Source organism: Syngnathus typhle, linkage group LG14 (assembly GCF_033458585.1).
Source record: "Syngnathus typhle isolate RoL2023-S1 ecotype Sweden linkage group LG14, RoL_Styp_1.0, whole genome shotgun sequence".
NCBI lineage: Eukaryota > Metazoa > Chordata > Actinopteri > Syngnathiformes > Syngnathidae > Syngnathus > Syngnathus typhle.
The window spans coordinates 2,179,875-2,203,955 of NC_083751.1; the positions used below are offsets into that span (position 1 = coordinate 2,179,875).

Sequence of the window (24,081 nt, forward strand, 5' to 3'; positions counted from 1 at the left end):
TGACTTTAATGTGGTGTTTGTTTCTCCTCTAAGATCCCAGTGGCGTGGGAACATAGCGACCGTGCATGGAGGACGACCCGTTGGCCGTGCCGTGACAAGGTTGCCCACATCCTCAACGTGACACGTGTCCAAGCATCACGAAAAGCGCAGGTACACATTAATTGACGTAATAGAGCCAGTAGACGACGTTAAAGAAGGAAAACGAGAAGGGGAAGATGAAGCGCGACCAACGATCGATGGCGTTGACGTCCGTGAGGTCGGGGATTTTGATCTTCAGCTGCGACGACCGTCTCCTCAGGCGGCTCCTCCTGACGTCCGAGCCGGCGGGTCGCGCGGAGCCCCCGCTGCCGCCACGCCTGTACTGGACGCCCGAGGAGTTGTCCAGGGAGACGGGGGTGGAGTTTGCCGTGGCGTCGTACAGGCTGCTCCCGGTGCTGCTGCGGGTGCTACTGGTGGTGACAGTGGTGTGGCCCACCTCGTTGTGGATCTCCAGCGTGGTCAGCAGGATGTTGCCCTGACAGTCAGCCTGGGGGGGGGGGGGGGGGGACAACAAAAATCATCCTCAACTTTGGATACCTTCTCTCTCCAACAGATATCGCTTCACCTTGGCGCGCTCGAAAGCAGCGCGGTCGTTGTTGGCCTTCTGCACCTTCTCGGCCAGCTTCTTCTGCATGCGAGGTCCCCGCCCAAAGAAGATGTAGTTGACAAAGGCGTACTCCAGCAAGGCCAAGAAGACGAAGACAAAGCAGCCCATCAGGTACACGTCGATGGCCTTCACGTAGGGGATCTTGGGTAGCGTCTCCCTCAGATGCGTGTTGATGGTGGTCATGGTCAGCACGGTGGTGATGCCTACCGACGCAAAAGCAGCCCGTCGAGTCAGGATAGTAATCCGACTTGCCGTTTCTGGACATGGTTCATACATGAACTATATCAACAATGTTTCTTTGCATTTCTGTTTTGAGCGCTGTTGCGTAAGTGGGCTGAAAATGTAGAGCTTGAACAGTGTGTGCGGGGGAGGGAGCGGAGAGCTGTGTGGGTCCGTGCCATCGATTCCCGTTGGAGGGCCAAGAACGAGAACGGAGCGTAAGACTGACACAGATTAAAGCATCAGTACGGAATAGTTGTGCAGTACATGATCATGTTGTCGTTTTGACGTTCCAAGGCAGGTCGGCGCCGTTTACCTAAAGCGACTCTAGCGGCCGAGGCGTCGTAGTTGATCCAGAAGGAGACCCAGGACAGGATGGTGATCAGGGTGGATGGCATGTAAGTCTGCAGGATGAAGTAGCCGATGTTCCTCTTCAGCTTGAAGCTCAGAGACAGTCGAGGGTAGGCACCTGCAAGCACGCACGCACACACAAAAAAGTGAATCTGAGAGATAGGAGCGAGATTCTTTCATTTCATATTTCCCAACGTTTACCTGTGGAAAAGACCACGTTCCTGGAGACCAGCTTGTAGTCCACTATAGAGAACTGCGGAAGCTCGATGCGCGTCACCCCCGTCACGGCCGTGTCGCCTCCTTTCCAGTAGAACTCGATATCGTCCGTCGTGTAGCCGTCTGTCACGTGTTCATTAAAAAAAAAAAAAAGACTATGGTTAATTTTTTTATATTGCACTCAGGCGGAACAACTTTAAAAACTAATTAATTTTTTGCTATCAATATTGGATTGCAATTTAATAGATTTTTTTAAAGTCCTCCTACCAGACTTTTAACTAACACAAACATTTAATTGAATTCAATTGAATTACAATAACAAATATCAGTATTATACCAAAATATTTGATGAATAAATCAAATTAATAATAGTAGTTTGTTTATGTAAATAAACACATATTTCTGAGTTGAAAAACAATTTATTTATTGAGAGTGACATTGTCGACTCCCGCGTATCGTTTTTGGCACGGCGCAACGGTCGGTCGTTTGATTTAACAGCACGGCGAACTTGTGAATGAACCGCACGCGATGCACTTTACATTTGCGGGAGGCAAAAAGGCTGATTTACGAGTCGGCGCCGGAGCGCTGGCTGCTGCACATGTAAATCTTACGCGCTTTTACACATGATTCCACGTGAATGGCGAGCGGAGGGGCACATATCATCAAAACTAATGAGGGTTGGCTCTCCTTTGCACCGTGCGTGTCATTAACTCACAACTCTCAATCTCCAACGTGCAGTTCTGTTCGTCCAACGGGTATCGCCTCAGGTCCATCATGCAAGCGGCCGTCGTGGTGATTCTGAGTCCAAAGGCCGGGGGCGAGAAAAAAAATAATAAAAAATTGGTTGATGCTGCATTGCGGTGTGAAGATTGTACAGAACACAGTAAGGAGGGAAGCAAGTTTTGAATCGGGCCAACTTATCAGATCCGCCTCTTACCGGAGCCCATAGAGGACGGTACCGTCCGGGTGCAGCCGGATCATGCGGTTCTTGACAGTCACGCCGTGCACGAAGGACTTCTTGTCGTTGAGGAAGTAGGTGTCGGGCACCCACAGCTGGTCGGCCACCCGGTTGTCCAGGGTGAGGTTGAGCGGGATGCCCAAGTAGGCCAGTCGCTTGTCCTGCCAGTACTGCTGGAAGTACATGGTCAGCGTGTAGTCCTGCCGGGTGGGGGGGGGGAGACGGACGGATGGATTGATAGATCCTGATAGATGGGTGGATCAATAATTAATAAAGGCCCTCATTGACTCGCTGGCTACGTTCCACCACTGATCGGGCGCAACACAAAAGCTTTTGCAGCCTTTTAAAGGAGCTGACATTCTGCTGACTAATATTCTCTTAAATAAATAAGCCGGTCACAGGAAATAAACAAGCCGTGCCGCATCAGTGATTCAAACTCGCACGCGTGTTCCGTGTAGCGGTGCGCTCGGCCTACGGTGCCTGTCCCGTAACGGTAGTTGGCAAGGCTGACTACAACCCATCTGAACAAATGAATATAACTCGGCCGTGTAAAAGTGCTGACCTGACGCGGATGAAATGATGGAAATGCAGTTTTTTTTTTTTTTTTTGCAAGATTGCTGCATAGTGTAGCAACTGCATCATTTTCTTAGCTAGGAGTGAATCACACTAACATTGTCAACTCATTCCTTGTGCCGTTGAAGACTCTGGTGTGCTTTTGTATTATGTGTGTACAGTACATTAACTGGGCTGGCTGTTTACAGTAAGTGCATATGCAAATGGGCATAATAATACTTTCCGCCCTCCCAAATGTATTTCCTCGCTGCCAGTAAATGGGAGACTATCATATAACATCGCTTTGAGGGAATGATAAGATCTCCCTCAGTTCTCCAAAGCGGGTTTGATTCAAATTTTCTCGCTCCCTGTCGAAAGCATAACTGACATACATAACAAAGCAAAACGGCACACTGAAACACCAAAATGTTTCTAGCTTAATGCTAACGTGTAATAGCAGTTGAAGAGAAGCTGCTGCTGAGAAAGTAGTGAGATGAAAAGCAGGTGTTGTGAGACGCGATGTCCGCCCACATGCAGCAACACCGGCAGAGTGGCTCGGCTGAATCAGCTTTAGCACAACATGGCGGGTTCAGCTCAGCGTCTGGAGCGCTAACCGTCATTCCGAACCTGAAACTCACTTTAGTCTCATCGCAATTCAAATTTTAAAAGTAGCAATTTAGTTAAGATGCGCGCTAATTTGTTGTCAGATCATTTGGATCTCGGGAGAAACCAAGTCTCCGGTTAATGAGGCCCGGTGGGAGAACGGCGTGCCATCCCGTGTCAGACGTGCAAATTGTCCCACTAACAGCTGCCTATCAACTGGGAATAGCGGAACAGCGTGCACAAGGTTCATCAGACACTTCCCCGGTGGAATGTGCACCAAGTTGTTCGACAAACCGCATGTTGAATTCATTCATGCAGCATTAAATTAGTGTCTGTGAATGTTAGACTGATGTTAGCATGCATATTTGTGTGTACGCAAACATCCAGACAAATTTGTCTTCGTAGATAAATGCACAAGCAGACGTTTACATTATGAACGTAACGACATGCAAACGGACACATCGTTAAGTTATGGGTGTCTGACCGAGACGTATAAATACACAGATGAATGTCAACATTATTGCAATCAATGTATTATTTATTGTCGGTTTGCTAAATCCAGCATGTCTTTTACGATGAATACATAATGAGAGTGGTTGGCATGATGCTTTTATGGGAAGATTTATCCGCACACGCTTCTCAAAATGCATATCACGATTGCAAGTAATGTATGCATATGCATTCATAGATGTCAAATAAAATAGTTTGTGTGGAACTTACCATATTCACCTCGGAGACCATGTCTATGCTAGCCACATCTATGCTCATGCCAACAGCAACAGGGGCACCTTCAAAAATAACACAACCAAGAGTGTCTGTTATTACCTAAATGTCAATAAATAGAATTAAAATCTATAAAGTATTCTCACCTCCAAAGTCTGGCCTGAGACGAATGTCGTATCCCTTTAAAAGTTTGTCCACTGTGTCTTTGACGAAAGACATGTTGCCGGGCTCTTTGACGCTAAAAGAGAAAATAGCGGCCATTTTTAAATGTCAATGTATGCACATTTGAATAGGCAGACGAAAAAGAAGCAGTAGAAGAAGTCATCCTTGGCGCCAAATCCAGCTCACCTGGCGCATGCGCACATAGCGGCCACGACCAGCGGCCAGCAATGACACCAGCACGCCGCCCGGAGGGCCCTCATTCTCCCAGCGTAGACGAGCTATGTGGCCGGCCGGGTGTAAGTCGGCGCTTCGCCCCCTTGCCTCGAGGCGCTCGCTCGTTCCCTGCCTGCCTCCTTCCTTCCCTCCTCCTCCTTTCCCTCGGTCGGTCCCTTCCTCTCTCCCCGGCGAGCGCCACTAAATCAGGTGAGACCTCACCCACACGACGACACACGCCTGAACGCGCCATCAATCCACAGCGTCCCACGCAGTACTTCTTGCTTCTTTTTGGCAGCTTGTCGCCTCAAATAACGTTCTTGCGCGCTTCACGCACATTCTTGTGTACATGTGGAAGGCTAATGAGAAGCAAGGCTGGGCCAGCGGGGGCTCTAGTTACCGGTGGTGAGAAATATCAAAGTACAAGTACTCAGTTACTGTCAACAAGTACAATTTTTAAGGTGAAAGTTATGCTGTTGTCCCTCCCTGCCTGAAGGTGGCGCTGTCTGTCCTTTAGTGCATTCAATTGATGAGTAACTACGAAATGTGTGCTATAAACAGGACTGACACTTGTCAATTCTGCTCATAAGAAGCCAATTTCATGTTGTAAAAACAATCTAATCTTTCCAACGCCTTTCCACGACAGAAGGAAGTGACATTAAAACGACACTCACCTTGTGTCGTAAATGGCATGCAGCTTTTTGTTCCCATCAACGGCGTTCCTGTAAAGCAAAATAGAAATACGATTCAAATGATACATTAAAACACTTTCATTTGTTGCTTGTTTGTTTTCAAATTAAACTACATTGGAAGAGGACAGGATTGGAGGTGTTAATTCCCAATTGCAGTATTGAGGGGGGGGGGGGGGGGGGAATGTCAACTGGGGTGTTTTTCTCAGTGGTTCAGCCCTGCCGCTGGAACGTCAACGTGTCACAGCAAACGAGTCAGCAGTTTGGATTCTTTTTTTCGGTGGTGTCAGAAGTGGGCTAAGAACAAGGAATGGATCCAGCGGTGTTATCCAACCGCTTTCTCTCTCTTTCTCTTGCGGCCCCCCCCCCCCCCTCCCATCCCCTCCCAGCATCTTCACCCCGCCGCCACTGCGCACATCCACCAGTGCTGCTTCCCGCCCTCTCTTCTCCTCTCGTTCTCCCATTCGCCTCCTCATTATATTTTAAGACCTTTTGGGGGGGTGGGGGGGACCTTATTTTGTCACAGCGACGGCCGAGCAGAATGAAAGTGATGCTATTATAATTTTTTTTCTATTTGAACACCACGTCTTTTCTTTAGGAGGGGGGGCGTTCTTTCTCCACCCTCCCCATCCACCAGAACGGCAAATTTGGAGCGCTGCGCCGGGGAGAGCCTGCCGAAGAGCAACGCTGGAGGACGAGAGATAGACGTCGTCTTCTTCTTGAAGGTAAAAGGTGTGAATGTGTGTGTCTGTGTGCAAGGTGCTGTTCCTGGAGAAGATCATGTGTGGTGCAGGGATGCAGGTGGAACAATTCCAGTGGGCTGTGATTTTTTTAACCCGTTCTGATTTTGTCTAATTAACCCCCCCCCTTTCTGTTTTTTATTTATTTTTTTACATTTATGTGTTTTATGCTCTCCTATGAAAAACGCAAAAAACAAATTTAAGGAATTTTTGCTATTCATGTTAGTAAATATTAAAAAGATGTTTGGATGAAGCACATCTACATAATAAAATAACGTCATAATGAAAATATGGATAAAATTGCCTTAAATCTTTAAAAGAATAATTACATAAAAAGGCAATAAACACTTTTAAAAGAATATACAGGCACTTTTACATAGCCCGCAAAAATAATTTGAAACTAAAATTAATGAACATTGCCAAATAAAAGATATTTAAATGAATACAGCAATACATACCAGAATATTAAATATGTTTAAATAGCAAATAGACTAAGAAAAATCTAAAATATTGAATAAAATGTGCCCCCGAACAGAAAATATCTTTTGAAAACACAATAGAGACTTTTTCAATGACCATAAAGGATAACAACACCCCAAAAAAAGAAACAACTCTTGCCCTTGCTGACATCTGTCAAAATAAAGCTGTGCTCTCTGCAGAATAGCAGAACGCTAGACAGCACTCGGGCCGCGGGCGTCAATCTCGTTCTTCGGAGCCCAACTCCTAATGAGCCCTTGTTTTGGCCGGACATGATCACGAGGTCCCTTTGTCCGCAGGAATGGGCGATGGAATGCAGCGCAGCTTTGCAATGAGACGCACGTGGCTCTGCTTCTTGCTCGCCAGCCTCACCTGCCGCCCGAGGTGAGCGTGACGCATCATCACCATCATCAACAGTAATTTGACGTCCAGTTGTTGTCGTCTAGCCTCCAGCAGGAGGCGACAGGGACCCCCTCCGAGACGGAATTAATTAACAACATCACAGTGTTCACCCGCATTTTGGACGGACTGCTGGATGGCTATGACAACAGGCTGCGCCCCGGACTGGGAGGTAACGGCGTGCACACGACGCACATTCAACATTTACATCCCTTTGTAAATGTTCATCACCTTAAGATACAAGTTGTTGTCTGAAATCATTTATTTTCTGTAATCGTACAGAAAATGTGACCGAGATCCAAACCAACATTTTTGTCACCAGCTTCGGTCCAGTCTCGGACACGGAAATGGTACGACTTATATATAAATATTTGTTTCCAATCGGCCTCTTTAGGTCAAAATTTGAATTTCACAAAAAGTATGAGCGATGGAATTCGTAAAGCAAAATGGCCGACTCGCCGTTCAATTTCAGGAGTACACCATCGACGTGTTCTTCCGCCAGAGTTGGAAGGACGAGCGTCTGTGCTTCAAAGGGCCCATGAAGATGCTGCCGCTCAACAACCTTCTGGCCAGCAACATCTGGACGCCCGACACCTTCTTCCTCAACGGCAAGAAGTCCATCGCGCACAACATGACCACACCCAACAAGCTGCTGAGGCTGCAGGATGACGGCACGCTGCTCTACACCATGAGGTACCTGACGAGCCTGTGACTTTAGCTGCCGTGCAGTTACGAGCTCGCCGACTTCCACGGCATGCAGAGTTGGAGCAGTACTCGCAAATCTTAAAACTTTTGTAACACCTCTTTATGCCACAAGGCGGCAGCAAAACGTTTTTACATTTAAACCAGGCTATGGCTGAACGGAATGCCGATTTTGATCTCATGATGCCACAAAATGGTGTCAAAGCTTTGATCTATACACAAAGAAAAGAGAATAGGACCGATGAGGAGTTCTTAGGAATAATAGGGGATAGGTTCTCCAATAAAATCTCCGAAAGCTGCACAAAGTACATTGTTACATCATTTTTACATTACGTTTCCATCATGAAATTACAATTGAGTCCACACGGTGGGAGTAGCAGTCTTCTCCCTTTTATAGGACTTTTTGGATTAATCTTACACAAAGTTTATTGATGCATGGATGGCTTTTTGTTTGTTTTTCAGATTGACTATATCTGCAGAGTGCCCCATGCAACTGGAGGACTTCCCCATGGACGCGCATGCCTGCCCCCTCAAGTTTGGAAGCTGTAAGTAGACCACGAGGTGTTTGTTTTGTGACGTACGGGTAGTTGAGTTTAAGCTTTTGGGATGAATTAAGAGGGGCTTCCCTGCAGTTAGTCGGGTGAGCCCGATCCAAGCTAAAAGCGACTTAGATTAATTGCAAGGTAGACTTAAATCCACACCGCTCACAGGTCAGTTTATTAGGTAAAGCCACGCAGCCGACTGCATCCGTTGCCGTCTTCACAAAGATGCCACTTAATACAATGATATTTTAAAAATACAATCATTAATTTCAATCTAAAATACAATTTTTTTTTTATATTGGGGGGGGGGGGGTATTTCCCCTCTGTTTTCATAGAAAATGTAAACTGAAGCATTTTTGGAGGGGAAGAATTTTTTTAGGTTTAAAATTGAAATATTTTTTTCAGAATTAGGAGAGGAACCTGACAAAATAATCAAATAATAGAACACAGAATCCTAACTTCCGATCTGCTTAGGGGTTTTTGAAAAGCCTTTTAAATATACATTTAAAAAAAAAAAAAAAAAAAAGCTTTTGTGTGATGTGTTGGGGCCTGCGTGAGCCTTGCAAGCTATCAGCGTCGCATCCGGTTTTCTGCAACTCCATTAACCCGAGCTAATCCTTTGACCCCCTTGGATGCCGCCTGGCGGGCTGGGCCGGCCCGCTCTCCCGCCCTGTTGCTCTTGGCTCTCTCAAAGCTGCCACGGTTGCGTTCTTGGACACGTTAATCACCTCTCATGCTCTCGCTAGGCTACTATCCCTAACTTGGGATTCGTTAGCTCATGTTTTGCTAGTTTGCTAATGATAAGAAGTTTTACTCCTGAAGTCACAGTTTTTTGGTGTTGTTGTTAAACACACTAAATATTTTTGACTGGGCTATGTCGTTCAAACCCACAAAGTATTCATAACGTTTTTTTAACATATTGAACTGGTTGTAATTGGCGTAATTGGCGCTCGCCCTAAAAGATTCCGAGTTTTTTTCAACGCACTGTAGATGTTTGCATATCGGCACCCCAAATTCTCTTTTGAGCAGCACCTGACATACCCATACTAATCCATAGCGCACGAGTTACTATCTCGCTAAATGTTGGCTTGAAAGAAGCGCTAGTACCAGTGGAGACAAACAATGGACGGCAAAGTTACAAAACACGCTAACGTTGTCGCGGCTGGTCAGAGACAATAATCCCGACGGGGTTGAGGTCAATCTGGGGATATTGAAGACAATCTGTGAAGTCTTCTGACACCACAGTTGTGGGATTAGTGCTTGTAGATTGGACCGCCGATTGCCGCGCACACATAGATTTAGTAACGGGGGTTATACTTTACGATTGGTTTTAGCCGCACAACTGCTTCTGTCGGACGCGGTTTCCGTAGAAATTGGAGTCGAGGCAGAAGGCCTGGATTTTTTTATGTTATTGTTTTTACCCATTAAATTTCGATACCACTACATTCCCCACGACATCCACTGGGTCACACTCCAGGACCTGTTCGGTTTCATTCTGAACTCCTAGAAATTGTGCGTTATATGATGTAATGGGGGGGGGGGGTTACACATGTTGTGATCATTCCTTCCACTTTGAGATTTGCTTTTACCATCCAAAATGGTTGTTTAAGCAAGCAGCCAAAATGACATCCTGCTCGTACTGTGACTTTCAGGCAGCACAGGTGGCTATGGAGAACGGGGCTTGTCGGACGAGGACGGCGACACGCAGATTAACTGTGAATACATGTCACTGTTGAGATTGCAGTCAAAGGTTTAAAGCGCTCAAATAGAAAAGAAGAGTCACGTAACCTGTAATTTACTCAACTGTATAATCCACAAAATGTGTGCTTGACTCATTGTTTTCTTCTTTTTTTTTTAAACTTTGCATGTAAAAGATCTAGAATAGCTGATATTATTATTTCGCTTTATAGTTTCACGGCGTCCCGAGTGAACATGACAGGTGAAATGTTTGTGTCCCTCAGATGCGTACCCGGTCTCGGAGGTGGTCTACACTTGGGAAATGGGGGCGACCAAGTCGGTGGTGGTGGGCGAGGATAGCAACAGGCTCAACCAGTACCACCTGACTGGTCAGACGGCCGGCACGGAGGACATCCACACCAGCAGAGGTGAACGTGCATTTCTTCCGTTCAGCATTGGTTATTATAGAAAAAAAAAACTCGTATTGGCTGTTTTTTTTTTGTGATCATAATTATTCTGGCGCCATCTGGTGGCATCAATTGCTGCCACGTTTATCATTTGAAAATTGCTTTGTACATTGAACTTCATTGGCGCCTTGAGTGCTTGAGTTGCTACCATCTGCTATCATGTTAGCATTACGAAATGGTATGGTTTTTTTTTGTTGTTTTTTTTAAATCCTTCTTGATCTGCTTTCCATCCTCACTATGATGCTATTTGATCAACTGTCATTTGAAATGGTTCTTCCCTAATATTTTGGGGGCTTTCTCTACTATATGTTGGCCGACCAAATGCTAATGTTCTGGCTTGTGGCTGACATTCTTCATAGCAAATGTTTTCAAATCAAGCCTGACAGGGACAACAAATGAATCACTCGGATTTGGGAAGGCCTCCCACACATCGCCAGATGTGCCCCCCCCCCTCCCTTTTCCAAGCCCCCGTCCCAGGGGGAGAAAAATACACTTATCCAGCATCCCAGCTATTGGTTGTGCAGGGTTAATCCTCACGCGGTGCCCATCAGGCAGTTGTGCTTTTACCGAGTGACGTCATCACTTTGGCTGCAGCGGCAGTGCCACGTAGGGGAGAGGAGGGAGGGAGGGAGGGGCCGAGTGGCATCTGCTCCAGTCTCTTGTGTAAGATCGAGTATGATGCCAGGCTTTCCAAAATGCACCTGACTTGGCGCGCCAAACACTAAAGTGTGTAAAAGTGTAACAAACTGTGCCAGACTTTTCACCCTCCGTCACGACCTTCAACACCCCAGTTGACGCACCTTTGCTCCTCGGGTGTTAAATTCAAGAGGATAATACAATTGCAAATTTAGCCATAAACCAAATGATCCAAATGTAATTAATCTGAAAATGTCTATTGGAGTAGATGAATCTATTGCTTGTGATTGGTAAAAACAAAATGGTTCTGTACAGCCATCAAATTTAGGGAATCCCTGCTATGGTTGACATGCAGTAGCCGCTCCGACCAATAGCGGTCCGCTCTGAATCACGCGCCACCGGCGGCGCTGGAAATCCCGCCGTGACGCCGAAGGCTTCTTTATTTAAGACAGACGGAGCCTCCAGACGCTAATCGCAGGTACAAACCCTCCTTAAGCGGGCCGGGAATAGCTCACAGTGGACACGGGTGACCTTTGGCCTGCCGTGTTAAGCCCTCACCGAATGACGCCGGGGAATTAAAGCGAGTTTCCCAACAACTGCGAAAGGGAACGCCGGCGCGGCGCGGCGCTCACTCACCAGTTGACCAGCATGGCCGCGTTGTTATCGGCGATGAAGGGCAGCTCGCCGCACACGCTCCAAAATCCAAACGTTAAAGTCCACCAAAGCCGCATTTTTCTTTATTTTTATCTTTCCGCACCTTCCCATCCACGTTTGTGGAAAATAAAAACCCAAAGAAAAAACGGGGTCAAAAGCGAGCGGCGCCGGGGCGACGCCGGCGCCACCGAGCTCGTCTGACGGATGCTCGTCCGCTGGCCGAGGACATGATGGATGCTCGCCGGAACGTCTCCCAAACTTTTCCGCTCTGCCGTCCCGCGGCGGCCGCCACCCTCTGCTCCGCCTCTGCTGCCCCAGTGGTGTTCCGGCTCAGGAGAGGATGCACCAATCCTGAGCACGCACGCACGCACACACAGGATGCAGATTGTGGCGGGGGATTAGCGAGAGAGGGAGAAAAAATCGACAGTCATCTGTGGATTTTTTCCACGGGAGAGGAAATAAAATGCAATCCCTCGTTGGTTAACAGGATGATGATGATGATGTCTTGCCCGGCAACCCATTTATTTTGCCTTCACGTGACAAATAAGAGTAGGATCATACTCCCTGATTCCAGGAAATTTTAAAGAACAAGCCACCATTTTTTTTTTTTGTATGACCGCAGTTGATCTGTTATATTCCGGATGAGACGGCCAAAATGGCAAATCGATGTTTATCTTTACAATTTGTGTATGGTCAATTCTTCAGGGGATTGCACCGTGATCCTCTTTGTCTTTGACTAATACCCCAAACAACAACATGTATGAGTTCAAAGGACAAGGGCGACGTTTATCTTGACCGACCGCAACAAGATGGGTCAACAATCCGATTTATTGTGATTAATACCCCAAGCAAAAATTGGGTTTACTGACACTCAAAACCCAACAGATTCTCAAACGTTCTATACCAAGACTCACCTAAAGAAAAATACATAACTCTCTTTAAGCACCAGCAATTTAAAAATGTGGTTCTTCAACGCATCACTAGAGAGAGCCCGTGTCAAATGTTGCCACCTGTGGTTTTGTTCAATCTCCGAATGATTGATTAACTGTTGTGTGTCAATCAGGCCAGTACACGGTGATGATGGCTCACTTCTTCCTGAAGAGGAAGATCGGCTACTTCGTCATCCAGACGTACATGCCGTGCTTCATGACCGTCATCCTGTCGCAAGTCTCCTTCTGGCTCAACCGCGAGTCCGTGCCCGCACGCACCGTCTTTGGTGAGACGCAGCCACCCTGTGTATCGTACGCCGGCTCTCACGGTGACTCGTTACAGGTGTGACCACAGTGTTGACCATGACCACGCTCAGCATCAGTGCCCGCAACTCGCTGCCCAAGGTGGCGTATGCCACCGCCATGGATTGGTTCATCGCCGTTTGCTACGCCTTCGTCTTCTCCGCCCTCATCGAGTTCGCCACCGTCAACTATTTCACCAAGCGTAGCTGGGCCTGGGACGGCAAGAAGGCCATGGAGGCCCAACAGCCCAAAGTAAGTGGCCTTCCAATTCGGGATTGGCGATTCATCAAATCGCGTAATGTCTTTTCTTCCTCTAGCGTAAAGACCCCTTGGTGCTATCCAAGAAACCCAACAACGCCTGCACGGCCGGCGTCAACTACACCACCAACCTGACCAAGGACGCGTCCGTGTCCACCATCTCCAACAGCACGTCGGTCCAGCTCAAGGGGCCCCCCGAGTCCAAAGGCGCCGATCCCAAGAAGACCTACAACAGCGTCAGCAAGATTGACAAGATGTCCCGTATCGTGTTCCCCGTCCTGTTCGGCACCTTCAACCTGGTCTACTGGGCCACCTATCTCAACCGGGAGCCGCACGCCACGCCGCCCAGCACTTAACCTTCCTAAACTCATCTGTCGCTTTTTCATTTGAGGTAATTTCATTGCATGTCGCTTCTCCCGCATCTCCTTCACGGCCATGTTTTTCACCTTTTAGCATTTGGATTCGATTGTAGTTCTCTCTTTGAAAGGACAAGAGGCATGGTGCCAAAGTACAGCAAGGTCAGTTGTGAGCTGCAAAAATACATTGTCAAGGACAGTTTGGCTATTTCCAGCCAGCCTTCAAAGATGTTCTACAAATAGGAGGCACACGTACTAAACAGGTGGGTGATGCCCTCAAGCCACTTTCCAATATTGACACTTTGAAAGAGCAGATCCACCAAAAACAAATTCTCAAGAAAACGCAATTATCTGAATGTCATTTTCAGGGGTCGATATAAAATGTGAAACCCAATTTCAAAATGTTGGCCCCAAATGTAGAATTTGGTAGCTGACCCACAAAAAAGACACAGGAAGTCTGCCATTTTGGATTTTGGAGTGGTCCAAAAAACCTTCACAGTTTGTAAATTCAATCCCCAAAACCAGATTGTCTCAACATGAATTTTGGTAGACCCCCCCCCCAAAAAAGTCTCAAGAACCCACAGTCAGTCTTTGAAGTGGCCATTTTAGGTTAACTCTCCGGTGGAGCTTCAAAAACCTTGTGTATCCTTGAGCTTTGTCATCATTGAGTGTGGGCGCAGCATGGCAGCGAGGCCAAATGCTATGCAAAAAAAAAAAAAAGTTCCGATTGATCTTGTTGTTGTCGTTTGCCCACAGCAGCTTGTGTACAGCTTTTTGGAGCCTTCTTTTGTACAAATGAGGACATGGCGCAAAGCCATGCCAACCAACGTGTGTTGCCTTCAGAGTGCACAAACTCACTCAGAACTAATCTTTGAGGTCCCCCCCCCCCCTTCTGAAAATGTACTTTATTCCTAATTTTTTTTCCAGGGGAAAAAAAAAATATCGATGAGGACTAGAACACATTTCTTGCCCAACTACGACTTTGTTCAGGTAATTGAACTTTTGTTTTTCCCCCTCCAAGAATGTCAACTTTTTTCTTGTCTTACTTTTTGTCTGCATAAAAAAAACTAGATGACAACTGATGAGTAACTTTTATGCTGTTTAAATTGTATTGTACTTTTTCCGCTTACTTTAAATTGAGATTTTGTGTTGAATTGTCATCAATTTCTGCCTTCACTCTCTTTTTGCTGTGGCTTAAATGCTCATTGGTACTTTTCCCGCAACCGTGTCGTTGTGTTTTTTGGGAACGCCATTGCGTAAAATGTATTCTTTCTGTATATTGCCATTAATTTAGCAACAGCAACACCACACTAGTAGCTTTTAGTTTGGATACAACACGGTGACGCCTTGTAATCTGATTGTTTTTATGAGTTTTGAAAAGAGCATTTGTTTCTGTCTTATAAAAGTTCTGAAATATGAATGCAATGTAAATGCCTTCAAGTGGCCTGTCATCATTTTAAAAGAAACTTTTTGGGGAGCACATGGATGTATTCTACTTATCACATGAAAGTGCATTTTTAATATGGGCTGTTCTTTAAATGCAAATATCTGAAGCAATAAATAATGCTTTCACGGACAAAAAAAAAAAAAGTAAAAGAACATTATTGGAGTCTCACGAAAACAGTGTTAATGTTGAAAATGCATAATTTACCAAGAATAATATACCGTTTTTTTCCGTGTATAGTGCGCAAAATTTTACTAATTTATTGTCCTAAAATCAGGGGTGCGCATTATACATGGGTACAAAAGAAAAAAAAAAAAAAAAAAAAATTTTTTTAATTTTTTTTTTTTTTTTTTTTTAAGTCCCAATGATCGTCACACACACAGGGAGGCAATGGGTCCCATTTTTATAGTCTTTGGTATGGTCTTAACTAGGCTGGATGTCATTTTTTTTGTTGGCGTTGATTTCTCCGACTGCCCTTAAACGCACCACCGCGCTTCGTGCGCGCACGGGACAGCAAACGAGCAGGTGATCGAGCAAGCGTCTGATACGAGAGCATTGCGGTCGCACGGAGCGTGTTTGAAGTGAACAGCAGAGAAGAAAGGCAAAGTGTTGTGAAATAAAATGCACAGAACGGATGCGCAAGACACGTCAGCTATATAAAGAGCGAGAGTTGTTTTCTTCCTATTAGTTTCAATTCACAGTTTAATTAGCAGTTTCAATCAGCAAATAACAAAATGCGTATTACAGGTAATATTTTATTTCACAACACTTTGCCTTCTTCCTTTGGTCTCTGCTGTTCATCCTAAAACACAAAGGCGCTCTTTAAGCAATGCGACAGTGAGCGCCCGGCGCGCTGCACCAAATTAAGCTCCCTGCGCAGTGCGCACTGAGGTCCACTTAAATTTTAGAAAGCACATCAGGACTTTAAAAATATCTTCTAAATTTCAGCGACGGCTCTGTCACAATAATCGACCAGCCCGGTGCAGTTGGGCGGTCGGCGGCGCGCTACGGTTGAGCGTTCTCTCGCGCGCTCTCTCTCGCTCTATCTCGCTCTCGCACACACGCAAACCGGATATCATACGGAGGCCGCCATTACAGATGCGCAGAACGGATAAGCAAGACACGTCAGCTATATAAAGAGCGAGAGTTCAGTTCTCTACCTAAATCCGTATTACAGGTAATATTTTATTTCACAACACTTTGCCTTGTTCCTTTCTTCTCTGCTGTTCACTTCAAACACGCTCCATGCGCACGGAGCGCGGTGGTGCGTTTACGGGCAGTCGGAGAAATCAACGCCAACAAAAAAAATTACATCCAGCCTAGTTAAGACCATACCAAAGACTATATAAATGGGACCCATTGCCTCCCTGCGTGTGTGACTGTCATTGGGACTTAAAAAAAAAAAAAAAAAATTTTTTTTTTTTTAAAAAATTCATAAAAATTGGGTGCGTATTATACATGGGTACAAGCTTTTTTCCAGCATCAGCATGCCATTTTTAGGGGTGCGTACTATACATGGGGGCGCACTATACACGGAAAAAAACGGTACTTTTTGAAGTGGTGTCAAAAGAATTGAGACCTAGGGTGGAAGTAGTGCATATATGAAATATACATCTGATGACTATATTCATTATTTAAGATGCATTTCTGCACAAGCTTAATCTTCCTTAATGGAACAACAAGCCGGCCGGCGGCCGGGCGGGCGGCACGGCACGTGCTTGATTACACATAGCACACATGTCGGGTCGGCAGTTAGCACACATATAAATCCATCTTTCAACATCTGGCTCACATCTGCTTGCGGAGGATTTAGCTGCATTTAAGTTGCTTTTTGCGTCCTCGGCACAGCGACTTAAGCCGCCCGGCGATAACCGTCACGGCACAAGTGCAAACAGACGCGCCGCGTAACCTTTGGGCGCGCTGACTGACGCACACCGGATGGAGGCGAGTCGCATCGGGGTGCTACCTGAAATGCTGACGGTTACCGTGGTCACGTGACAATTCAATTGTTCTGTGACTAATGCATTTTGAAATATTTATATTTATTCAAATAACATGTTAACCCACAGTGCCAAATACCGTAGCATCTAACCATTTGAACTTTTGTTTTAATACAAAATTGTGTAATACATTTAATTTGTAATACATGGTATTAAGTGCTAAAAGTGCTATTAATTTCTTTTGTAAAACTTAATACCTTGAAAATTGGGACAGAGCGTTGCAATTCCTTTTGTGACCAGCAGAGGGAAGCAGAAGCTAAAAAATGAATGCGATGTTGGCCAACAGCAAGAACGCTTACAATAATTTCAATAACAAAATAGGAATAGAGTATAAAATATATATATATTTTTTCAATATTCATATTTTGAAGGATACATTTTCACAAAAAGTACATTAGTAGTACTGCAAGGAAATCACAGACCATTTTACAAAACAAAATGTACATAAATGTATAAAATATTCGACTAGTGCTTTTGTTTTTTTTCATATCTGGAATAATAAAAAATAACAAATCAACAAAATCACTAACTTTCTAATCATGATTATAGTAATAATAATATTCATCATTCAAAAAAAAGAAAACTGCTTAGTGTCTAATCTTCCTCCCGCTCCCTTCCAAAATGAACCGCCCCTGCCCCACTCTGGCCACCCGAGTAAACACTCATCTCCGCTATCTCCGCCTCTGGCATGTTGCAGGCTTGTGTGTCTGATGCGTGAGGAACAACAGGAAAAGGAGGGTGAAGAGTTGCACGCAGTTACCTCTCATACGCGCACCCACTTTTAGCGTGATGATGAAGAGGAGAAGAAGGATGCGGACCGACGTTGCGCGCCAAAGCCGTGGCATGCTGGCGTTTTGGATGTGAACCATCAAGAAAAAAAATGTCTTTCAGGGTAATGCGAAACAGATGAACGTCAAGGAGGACTTGGAAAGACTTGTAGCAAGAGACCAGTGGCGGTCGGCCAGCATGACCTCCGCCTGCTCGCCTTGGTTCCTCCTCTTCCTCATGGCTCTCAATGCAAGGTGTGTAGCTCATATTATTAAAAATAAAATGCAGAATTAGGGTTGGAGACATTTTATAAAAATTTCCTGAATGTTGCCAGTCTATGGTAAATTAAGTTGGAAAAATGTGTAAATTAATAACTGGAAACTTTCCATGAGAATGAATGTGAATTTATAGACAATTAAATCCGGGGAAAAGAAAATATCTTGAAAAGAAATTTGATTAGAAAATTAAAATGGGCATTTAATTCTGCGTGTTTAGTTGTGTGACTTCCGACTATGAGGACGACTACGAGGACGTGACAGTCCAGAAGATGATGCCAACCAAATCTCAGCAGTCGGATGCCACGAAAATCCTCAACGGACTCCTCAAGGACTACGACCGCAAGCTCAGGCCCGACATTGGAGGTCATTTGATTATTGTTTTTATTGATAACATTGATCAAGTGAGATGAGGACCGTTTTGAGAAAAGAATTGCTTTTGTGCCATCTTGGCGCTGAGAAACTCTCAAAATTAGTTGAGGATCTTCGTTTCAACAAAAGTAGTACTTTGCTGCCATCTTGTAGCAAATAACCATTGAAATAAGTTTGAACAAAAGTAGTGCTTTGCTGCCAAGGAACTATTTCAAAGTGAGTTGAGTTTCATTTATTCACACTGTCCTAATACTTTTGTCAAGAACTTAACGGGATGGACTACAATAGTACCTTCAGATAGCTGCTCGATATCGTCTGTCACTCAGTTCTTCTAATGTGATGTCATGTTCATCACTCTTATCGCTATTATTTTGGTGCACTTTGGCTTCCTGTTGACTTGATGGGGCTCTCAACAAAGGATTTTGATTAGTATGTTTGAGACTTAACACGCTATGTTGGCATCTGGAGCCAGCCGCAAGCTAGCAGTCACCCATGTTGGCTAACTGTTAGCAAGTCAGCTATCTTCCTCAGGAAAACAGTGAAGCATTCCTGAGTGTTATCGATTTTCCATACCGTTTGTTCCTTTATTTAAGAGAAGAAACGAAAACGAAAAGCTAAGTTAATCCCACTGCTTTGATGAGTTTATATTGGAAATCAAAGGCGATTATCCCGCCGTCTGAGAAGGAGACCGAGAAAGAAACTGCTGGCTTTCTCTTGCTCACGTTGAGTGAAATCGATCGGCTTGACGTTCCAAAACGAAACGGCTTTAGTGTCAAAACTAAAACACATTGTTCTCCTTTCAAAACAACATACTTGTGTTGGGGGACACAAACACTCGCAACATGTGAACATTTTTTCTCTAATGGCTACATGCATTGGATCATTTTATGTACATGTTCATGTATTGTTGTTACCTTTTTGGATCGAGCATTGTTGGTGAAATGCTTTGGAACATGAGCTGTCCTACGTACAATTGATTCCTTACAAGATTGGTTTGATCGTGACGGTCACGTTTTGTTGTCATGGCCTTAAGTGCTGCTTCGCATTGCTCACTAAATCGTGAATGATGCGCTTCTCCACTAATTAGCATTGTCTTTCTTCTCAACAGTCAAGCCAACCCTCATCGACGTGGACATTCTTGTCAACAGCATCGGACCCGTGTCCTCCATTGATATGGTAAATCACAACAGATCTCGAGTTGAATAATCTGGGAGGGATCTTTGAATGTTATCTTGTTTTAAAAAGATGGACATTTCTGTTTTGAAATGAACAATCTAGGACCTAATACGGACTCCTGTGGTATCCCAATCACAAGTTAATTTGTAGCCCTGGAGTTGCACAAACGGGTGTCTTGTAATGTGTCAAAAAAAAAAAAAAAAAAAGTAATACAGGTTTGAAAAATGCTAATAAGTCACGTACACTCTCATTCCACTACCGCCATTGTTCCGGGTTGCCAGGACACAAAAAGAACAATGTCGTTTTGCTTTCAGGATTTCACAATGAAAGGACTAATCGCCGTTTATTAGCATGTAGCGAAAGAAAAAAAGATGGGGGCAGCATGCTTTTGTACCTGTCTTTTGTTCGATCACAGTGACAAGACAAAATCGCCATTCATTCTTCAGCACGATAATTGTAAATTTTTGTTCGTAAGAGATTGAAGTCCTCTTTCAATTTTCCATATTATTATGCCATTATTGTTTTTCCTGTAGTTAACCAAAAAAGCATTGAAAAGAGAAGTGAAAGGAATTTCCTTTTGGCAGAATTTCGAGAACCGATCACCTCCCAGTCTCCATGCAATGGGGAATTATCCCCACAGATTAGCTAGCTGCTCCTTTCAGAAATCTACCTCTACAAATGTTCAATTTTTCTTCTCCGCTTCCCCACGGCGGCGCACAATTAAAGGTCATCAGCACCCTGCGTACTCGTTGATTATAGATTTCCTTGTAATTGGCCTGCTACTTAAGCGCTTTTGGCCAAAGGTCAGATGCAACATGAAAATATTTTAGAAACCGGAGGGGCCAAAGTGTTGCTCGCGGGAACTGTTGCCATGGGGATGTCTGGCTTGCTTGCCTCGCTCAGTGGTGAAATAATAATAGTCATTCAAACCCTCCAATCATCAAGATTTCCACGACTGCTACCGATTAAGAAATGGCTAATTCAAACTACAATGGATCATTTCTGAGAATTTTTCATGTTATGATAGGTCAGTCCATTTAGTCAATTAGTGAAACTACCGGCGGCCTCAAACCCAAATGTCTGACTTCCTGTTCAATACCGCGCCTGGGCCCTTGAAGGGGACTCATCGCAATCCATCAAGCCTCTTTGCTTTTCCAGGAATACCAAATTGACATCATCTTCGCGCAGACGTGGATCGACAGCCGTTTGCGTTACAACAGCAGCAGCATGAAGATCTTGACGCTCAACAGCAACATGGTGGGCCTCATCTGGTTGCCCGACACCATCTTCAGGAACTCCAAGAACGCTGACGCCCATTGGATCACCACGCCAAATCAGCTGCTCAGAATATGGAACAACGGCAAGATACTTTACACCTTGAGGTAAACAAGTGTGACCCGAAGTCGCATCTAATGTGCCCTGGCTTGGTTGTGAACGGGAAAAAAAAATCGAGTGACGCTGACCTGCCTCGTTGCTTTTTTTAACTATTCTCCAAGGTTCACCTCGACATCAACAATAAACATTATTGTGGCCTTGTGGAGATGTTTGGAAATTTGCTTTCATGCATATTTGAAGGGGCTGAGTGAGATTGCATGAGAAGCTGACGATAGAATGTCAGCGTGTCTAAAATGCCTTGACGTGGATGACAAAAAAAAAATCGGACTTCAAGTGGGCCAGACTTCAAGTTCAACTAGCAAAGCTTGTCTGTAGTGATGGCTATGTTTTTTTTTTTGCCTCAATTTAATTGATATTGTGCTTCTCTCATGGTGTGTGTGCCTTGACCACGTGGGGGCAGCATAACACAGACAAAGTAATGTTAGTCATTCGTCAAAGAGGATAAAGAATATATGCCTGAGTATCTGTTTACGATGCTTGAAGGCTCATAACACCGAGTTGCCTTTTAGCACTCGCTTTTTTTAATTTTTCTCACAAGTCAAATGCAACTTGTTGTTTCAGACTGACTATAAACGCAGAGTGCCAGCTGCAGCTACACAATTTTCCCATGGACGAGCACTCATGTCCGCTCATCTTCTCCAGCTGTGAGTATGACACAACAAATGACACTATTTCATTTCATTTTAAAATATTTTATTCAAGATTCAGCAGTGCATTTGTTGCCAAGGTCCCAATCAACAAGACAAATGTTTTATTTTGTTTGAGATCATGTTACTTTCAGTATGAAATGTAATTTACAATTCATACATTTGAAATAAACATGGAAATTAATGTGAGGTATTCAGAGAGCTGGCTCTAGGTTCTCACTTTCTTTGTCACCCTTGTCCTTTATTTTGGTTCCTATTAGATCAGGGGTGTCAAACTCATTTTTTTCACGGGCCGCATTGTAGTCATAGCTTCTTTTGGAGGGCTATTAGGACTGTCAACCCAAATAAATGTACGAGTACCTCATATTATATACAGTAAAAGCTACAAAACAAACTGACAAATAACTCGTTTTTAAATCAGATGAGTAAAAACTGGTCAAATATAAAAAAAAAAAAAGAAGATATTAAAAGTGAAGACAATTTGCAATTCTAGTAATGACACACGAATGTGATGCACAATTTGTCTGTGCGGGCCACATAAAATGATGTGGCGGGTCGTATCTGGCCCCCGGGCCTTGAGTTTGACACCCATCAGGTATCCCTTTGGTCTTGCTATTAATTTGATTTTTATTTTAACAGGATGCGCATGAACTATGTAAATAAAGGCTCTTTTTAAAGGGGCCCATCAAAGGAGGCACTTGAGCGTCAATGAATGGGCCTCACGCTCGGAGACCACAAATCTAATGAAAGCCAAGTCAGACGATGTGACAGCTGTTGCCGTGGCAACCACTCCATCCTCTTCCTCTTGTGAAGTCCATCCCTAAGAGTGTGTGTGGGGCGGTGATTGTGCCTGTCTTCCACTAATCAACTCATCACAATGCTGATATGCAGCCCACCTGTGAACGTACAGCATATAGTAGATGGCATAGCAATTGTTAGCACGCACATATTAGCATCTTTTCTCGATTAATACGAGATTATGAAGAAAGATGGTTTGGCCAAGTATAATGCATTGTGTTTGTTCTGGAACCGTTGCAGACGGGTACCCGCGTGACGAGATGGTCTACAAGTGGAGGAGGAACTCGGTGGAGGCGGCGGACCAAAAGTCCTGGCGCCTCTATCAGTTTGACTTCATTGGCCTCAGGAACACCACCAACATCATCAAGACCACAGCAGGTACTCGACACCACTCAAAGATGAGTGGCTGAGATGGGTAAACAATTTTGGATTTTTGCCGCTGGCGGCGTGCCCCAACACACACATCCAGGGGACTACGTGGCGATGACAGTGTACTTTGACCTGAGGAGGCGAATGGGCTACTTCACCATCCAGACCTACATTCCCTGCATTCTCACTGTGGTACTATCCTGGGTCTCCTTCTGGATCAAGAAAGACGCCACGCCAGCCAGGACCGCTTTGGGTCAGACAAACTTCTAACCCTAAACGTGCTTTGAAAACAGGCTGGAAACTTGACTTTGAAAAGTTTTGCAGGAATCACCACGGTGCTGACTATGACTACGCTGAGCACGGTGGCGAGGACGTCTCTTCCGCGCGTGTCCTACGTGACGGCCATGGACCTTTTTGTCACCGTCTGCTTCCTGTTTGTCTTCGCCGCTCTGATGGAGTACGCCACCCTCAACTATTACTCCAGTTGGACCCGCTCCCCCCCTTGCATGGACAGGAAACGGCATGTAAGTATGCTAGCCTAATATGATGTGTAACACCATCTAAGGTTAGGAAGTAAAAGTGTGTCTTGTTTGCAGAACTATTCGGTGCTGGATGCCGGGCAGCCTCCTCCCACGGTGGTGACCCTGAACAACACCACCTACTGGCAGGACTTGGACGACACGTGCGCCTCTCAGTGTTTGGACGGCAAAGACTGCTTCGGCTTCTTCTGTTGCTACGACGACTGCAAAGACGGTGCCTGGCGGAGAGGACGCGTCCACGTAGACTTGCTAGACCTGGACGCCTACTCCAGGGTCTTTTTCCCTGCCTCCTTTTTTCTCTTCAACGTGGTCTATTGGGTGGGATATCTCTACCTTTAGTGACAATTCAAAGCGTACACCCTTCTGGTAGTGTTTGCAAAGATAGGTCACTATGTCAGTTAGCCAATACAGCCTTAATGCTTTAAACACAAAGGATTTTTTAATATTTCCAGTTTACCACCCATTGCTAGTGTGTACTTAGACAACAAGAAGGTATAAGTAGCGAGCTCAGCTGCTAACAAATGGTAGCTTGTAGTTTAGCCTTACTATCATCAAAATGATATTTAAATGTAATGTATGGATTTTTAATTGTATTGTGGGCTTTGTCTTTTTAAAAATAAAAGGCCATTTTTTAAGCCTATATATACATGGTCATTTTTGAAGCCTGATCTTTTTAAAGCCTTACTGTACATAGACCTTTTGAAGCTTTTTAAAAGCCTTACTGTGGTGAGTCATTTTTGAAAGCCTTAATATACATAGTTTTTTTCTTCGTATAATGCAGTGCTTCTCAAATAGTGGGGCTGGTCAGCTAGTGAAATGCTTTTGC

At 44.8% G+C, this 24,081-nt stretch overlaps 3 protein-coding genes across 8 annotated transcripts; 2 read left to right on the plus strand and 1 right to left on the minus strand.

Annotated features, from left to right (window-relative positions):
* Positions 1-144: 144 nt before the first annotated feature.
* On the minus strand, positions 145-4,502 carry gabrb3 (gamma-aminobutyric acid type A receptor subunit beta3). The gene is made up of 8 exons (XM_061296663.1): positions 4,415-4,502; positions 4,266-4,333; positions 2,370-2,590; positions 2,148-2,230; positions 1,418-1,555; positions 1,182-1,334; positions 605-849; positions 145-526 (listed from the first exon to the last, which is right to left on the minus strand). Exons 1-8 carry the CDS (start codon positions 4,485-4,487, stop codon positions 158-160), a joined length of 1,350 nt encoding a protein of 449 aa, XP_061152647.1. The 5' UTR covers positions 4,488-4,502; the 3' UTR covers positions 145-157.
* On the plus strand, positions 829-14,907 carry gabra5 (gamma-aminobutyric acid type A receptor subunit alpha5). 6 transcript variants are annotated; one of them, XM_061296651.1, is made up of 14 exons: positions 829-1,083; positions 1,163-1,263; positions 4,562-4,726; positions 5,931-6,057; positions 6,849-6,933; positions 6,996-7,120; positions 7,231-7,298; positions 7,421-7,641; positions 8,113-8,195; positions 9,845-9,907; positions 10,154-10,297; positions 12,690-12,842; positions 12,899-13,110; positions 13,176-13,736. In XM_061296651.1, exons 3-14 carry the CDS (start codon positions 4,658-4,660, stop codon positions 13,470-13,472), a joined length of 1,647 nt encoding a protein of 548 aa, XP_061152635.1. In that variant the 5' UTR covers positions 829-1,083; positions 1,163-1,263; positions 4,562-4,657; the 3' UTR covers positions 13,473-13,736. The 6 variants fall into 6 exon arrangements, 5 of the variants coding, with proteins under 5 accessions (XP_061152635.1, XP_061152633.1, XP_061152634.1 ...); XM_061296649.1 differs by lacking the exon at positions 829-1,083 and having other exon boundaries at positions 1,191-1,326; XR_009717825.1 differs by lacking the exons at positions 829-1,083; positions 1,163-1,263 and adding an exon at positions 14,400-14,907 and having other exon boundaries at positions 2,539-4,726; positions 13,176-13,735.
* Positions 14,359-23,897, plus strand: LOC133166611 (gamma-aminobutyric acid receptor subunit gamma-3). Its single transcript, XM_061296659.1, has 10 exons — positions 14,359-14,462; positions 17,808-17,938; positions 18,180-18,325; positions 19,440-19,507; positions 20,666-20,889; positions 21,464-21,546; positions 22,588-22,725; positions 22,817-22,969; positions 23,041-23,240; positions 23,313-23,897. The coding sequence occupies exons 1-10, from the start codon at positions 14,418-14,420 to the stop codon at positions 23,592-23,594; spliced, it is 1,470 nt and encodes a 489-aa protein (XP_061152643.1). The 5' UTR covers positions 14,359-14,417; the 3' UTR covers positions 23,595-23,897.
* The last annotated feature ends 184 nt before the right edge of the window (positions 23,898-24,081 follow it).

What these genes read in the sequence shown, in the direction of transcription:
- gabrb3 (XM_061296663.1), bottom strand. Translation starts at nt 4,487, where the DNA reads ATGTCTTTCGTCAAAGACACAGTGGACAAACTTTTAAAGGGATACGAC. An exon ending in TCTCAGGCCAGACTTTGGAG is followed by an intron (nt 4,334 to 4,414) that starts GTGAGAATACTT and finishes TTATTTTTGAAG; the next exon opens with GTGCCCCTGTTGCTGTTGGC. An exon ending in TGGTCTCCGAGGTGAATATG is followed by an intron (nt 2,591 to 4,265) that starts GTAAGTTCCACA and finishes CCCACCCGGCAG; the next exon opens with GACTACACGCTGACCATGTA.
- gabra5 (XM_061296651.1), top strand. Translation starts at nt 4,658, where the DNA reads ATGACACCAGCACGCCGCCCGGAGGGCCCTCATTCTCCCAGCGTAGAC. An exon ending in AGCCTCACCTGCCGCCCGAG is followed by an intron (nt 6,934 to 6,995) that starts GTGAGCGTGACG and finishes GTTGTCGTCTAG; the next exon opens with CCTCCAGCAGGAGGCGACAG. An exon ending in GCTGCGCCCCGGACTGGGAG is followed by an intron (nt 7,121 to 7,230) that starts GTAACGGCGTGC and finishes GTAATCGTACAG; the next exon opens with AAAATGTGACCGAGATCCAA.
- LOC133166611 (XM_061296659.1), top strand. Translation starts at nt 14,418, where the DNA reads ATGAGGACTAGAACACATTTCTTGCCCAACTACGACTTTGTTCAG. An exon ending in CCGTGTCCTCCATTGATATG is followed by an intron (nt 19,508 to 20,665) that starts GTAAATCACAAC and finishes TTGCTTTTCCAG; the next exon opens with GAATACCAAATTGACATCAT. An exon ending in GCCAGCCAGGACCGCTTTGG is followed by an intron (nt 22,970 to 23,040) that starts GTCAGACAAACT and finishes AAAGTTTTGCAG; the next exon opens with GAATCACCACGGTGCTGACT.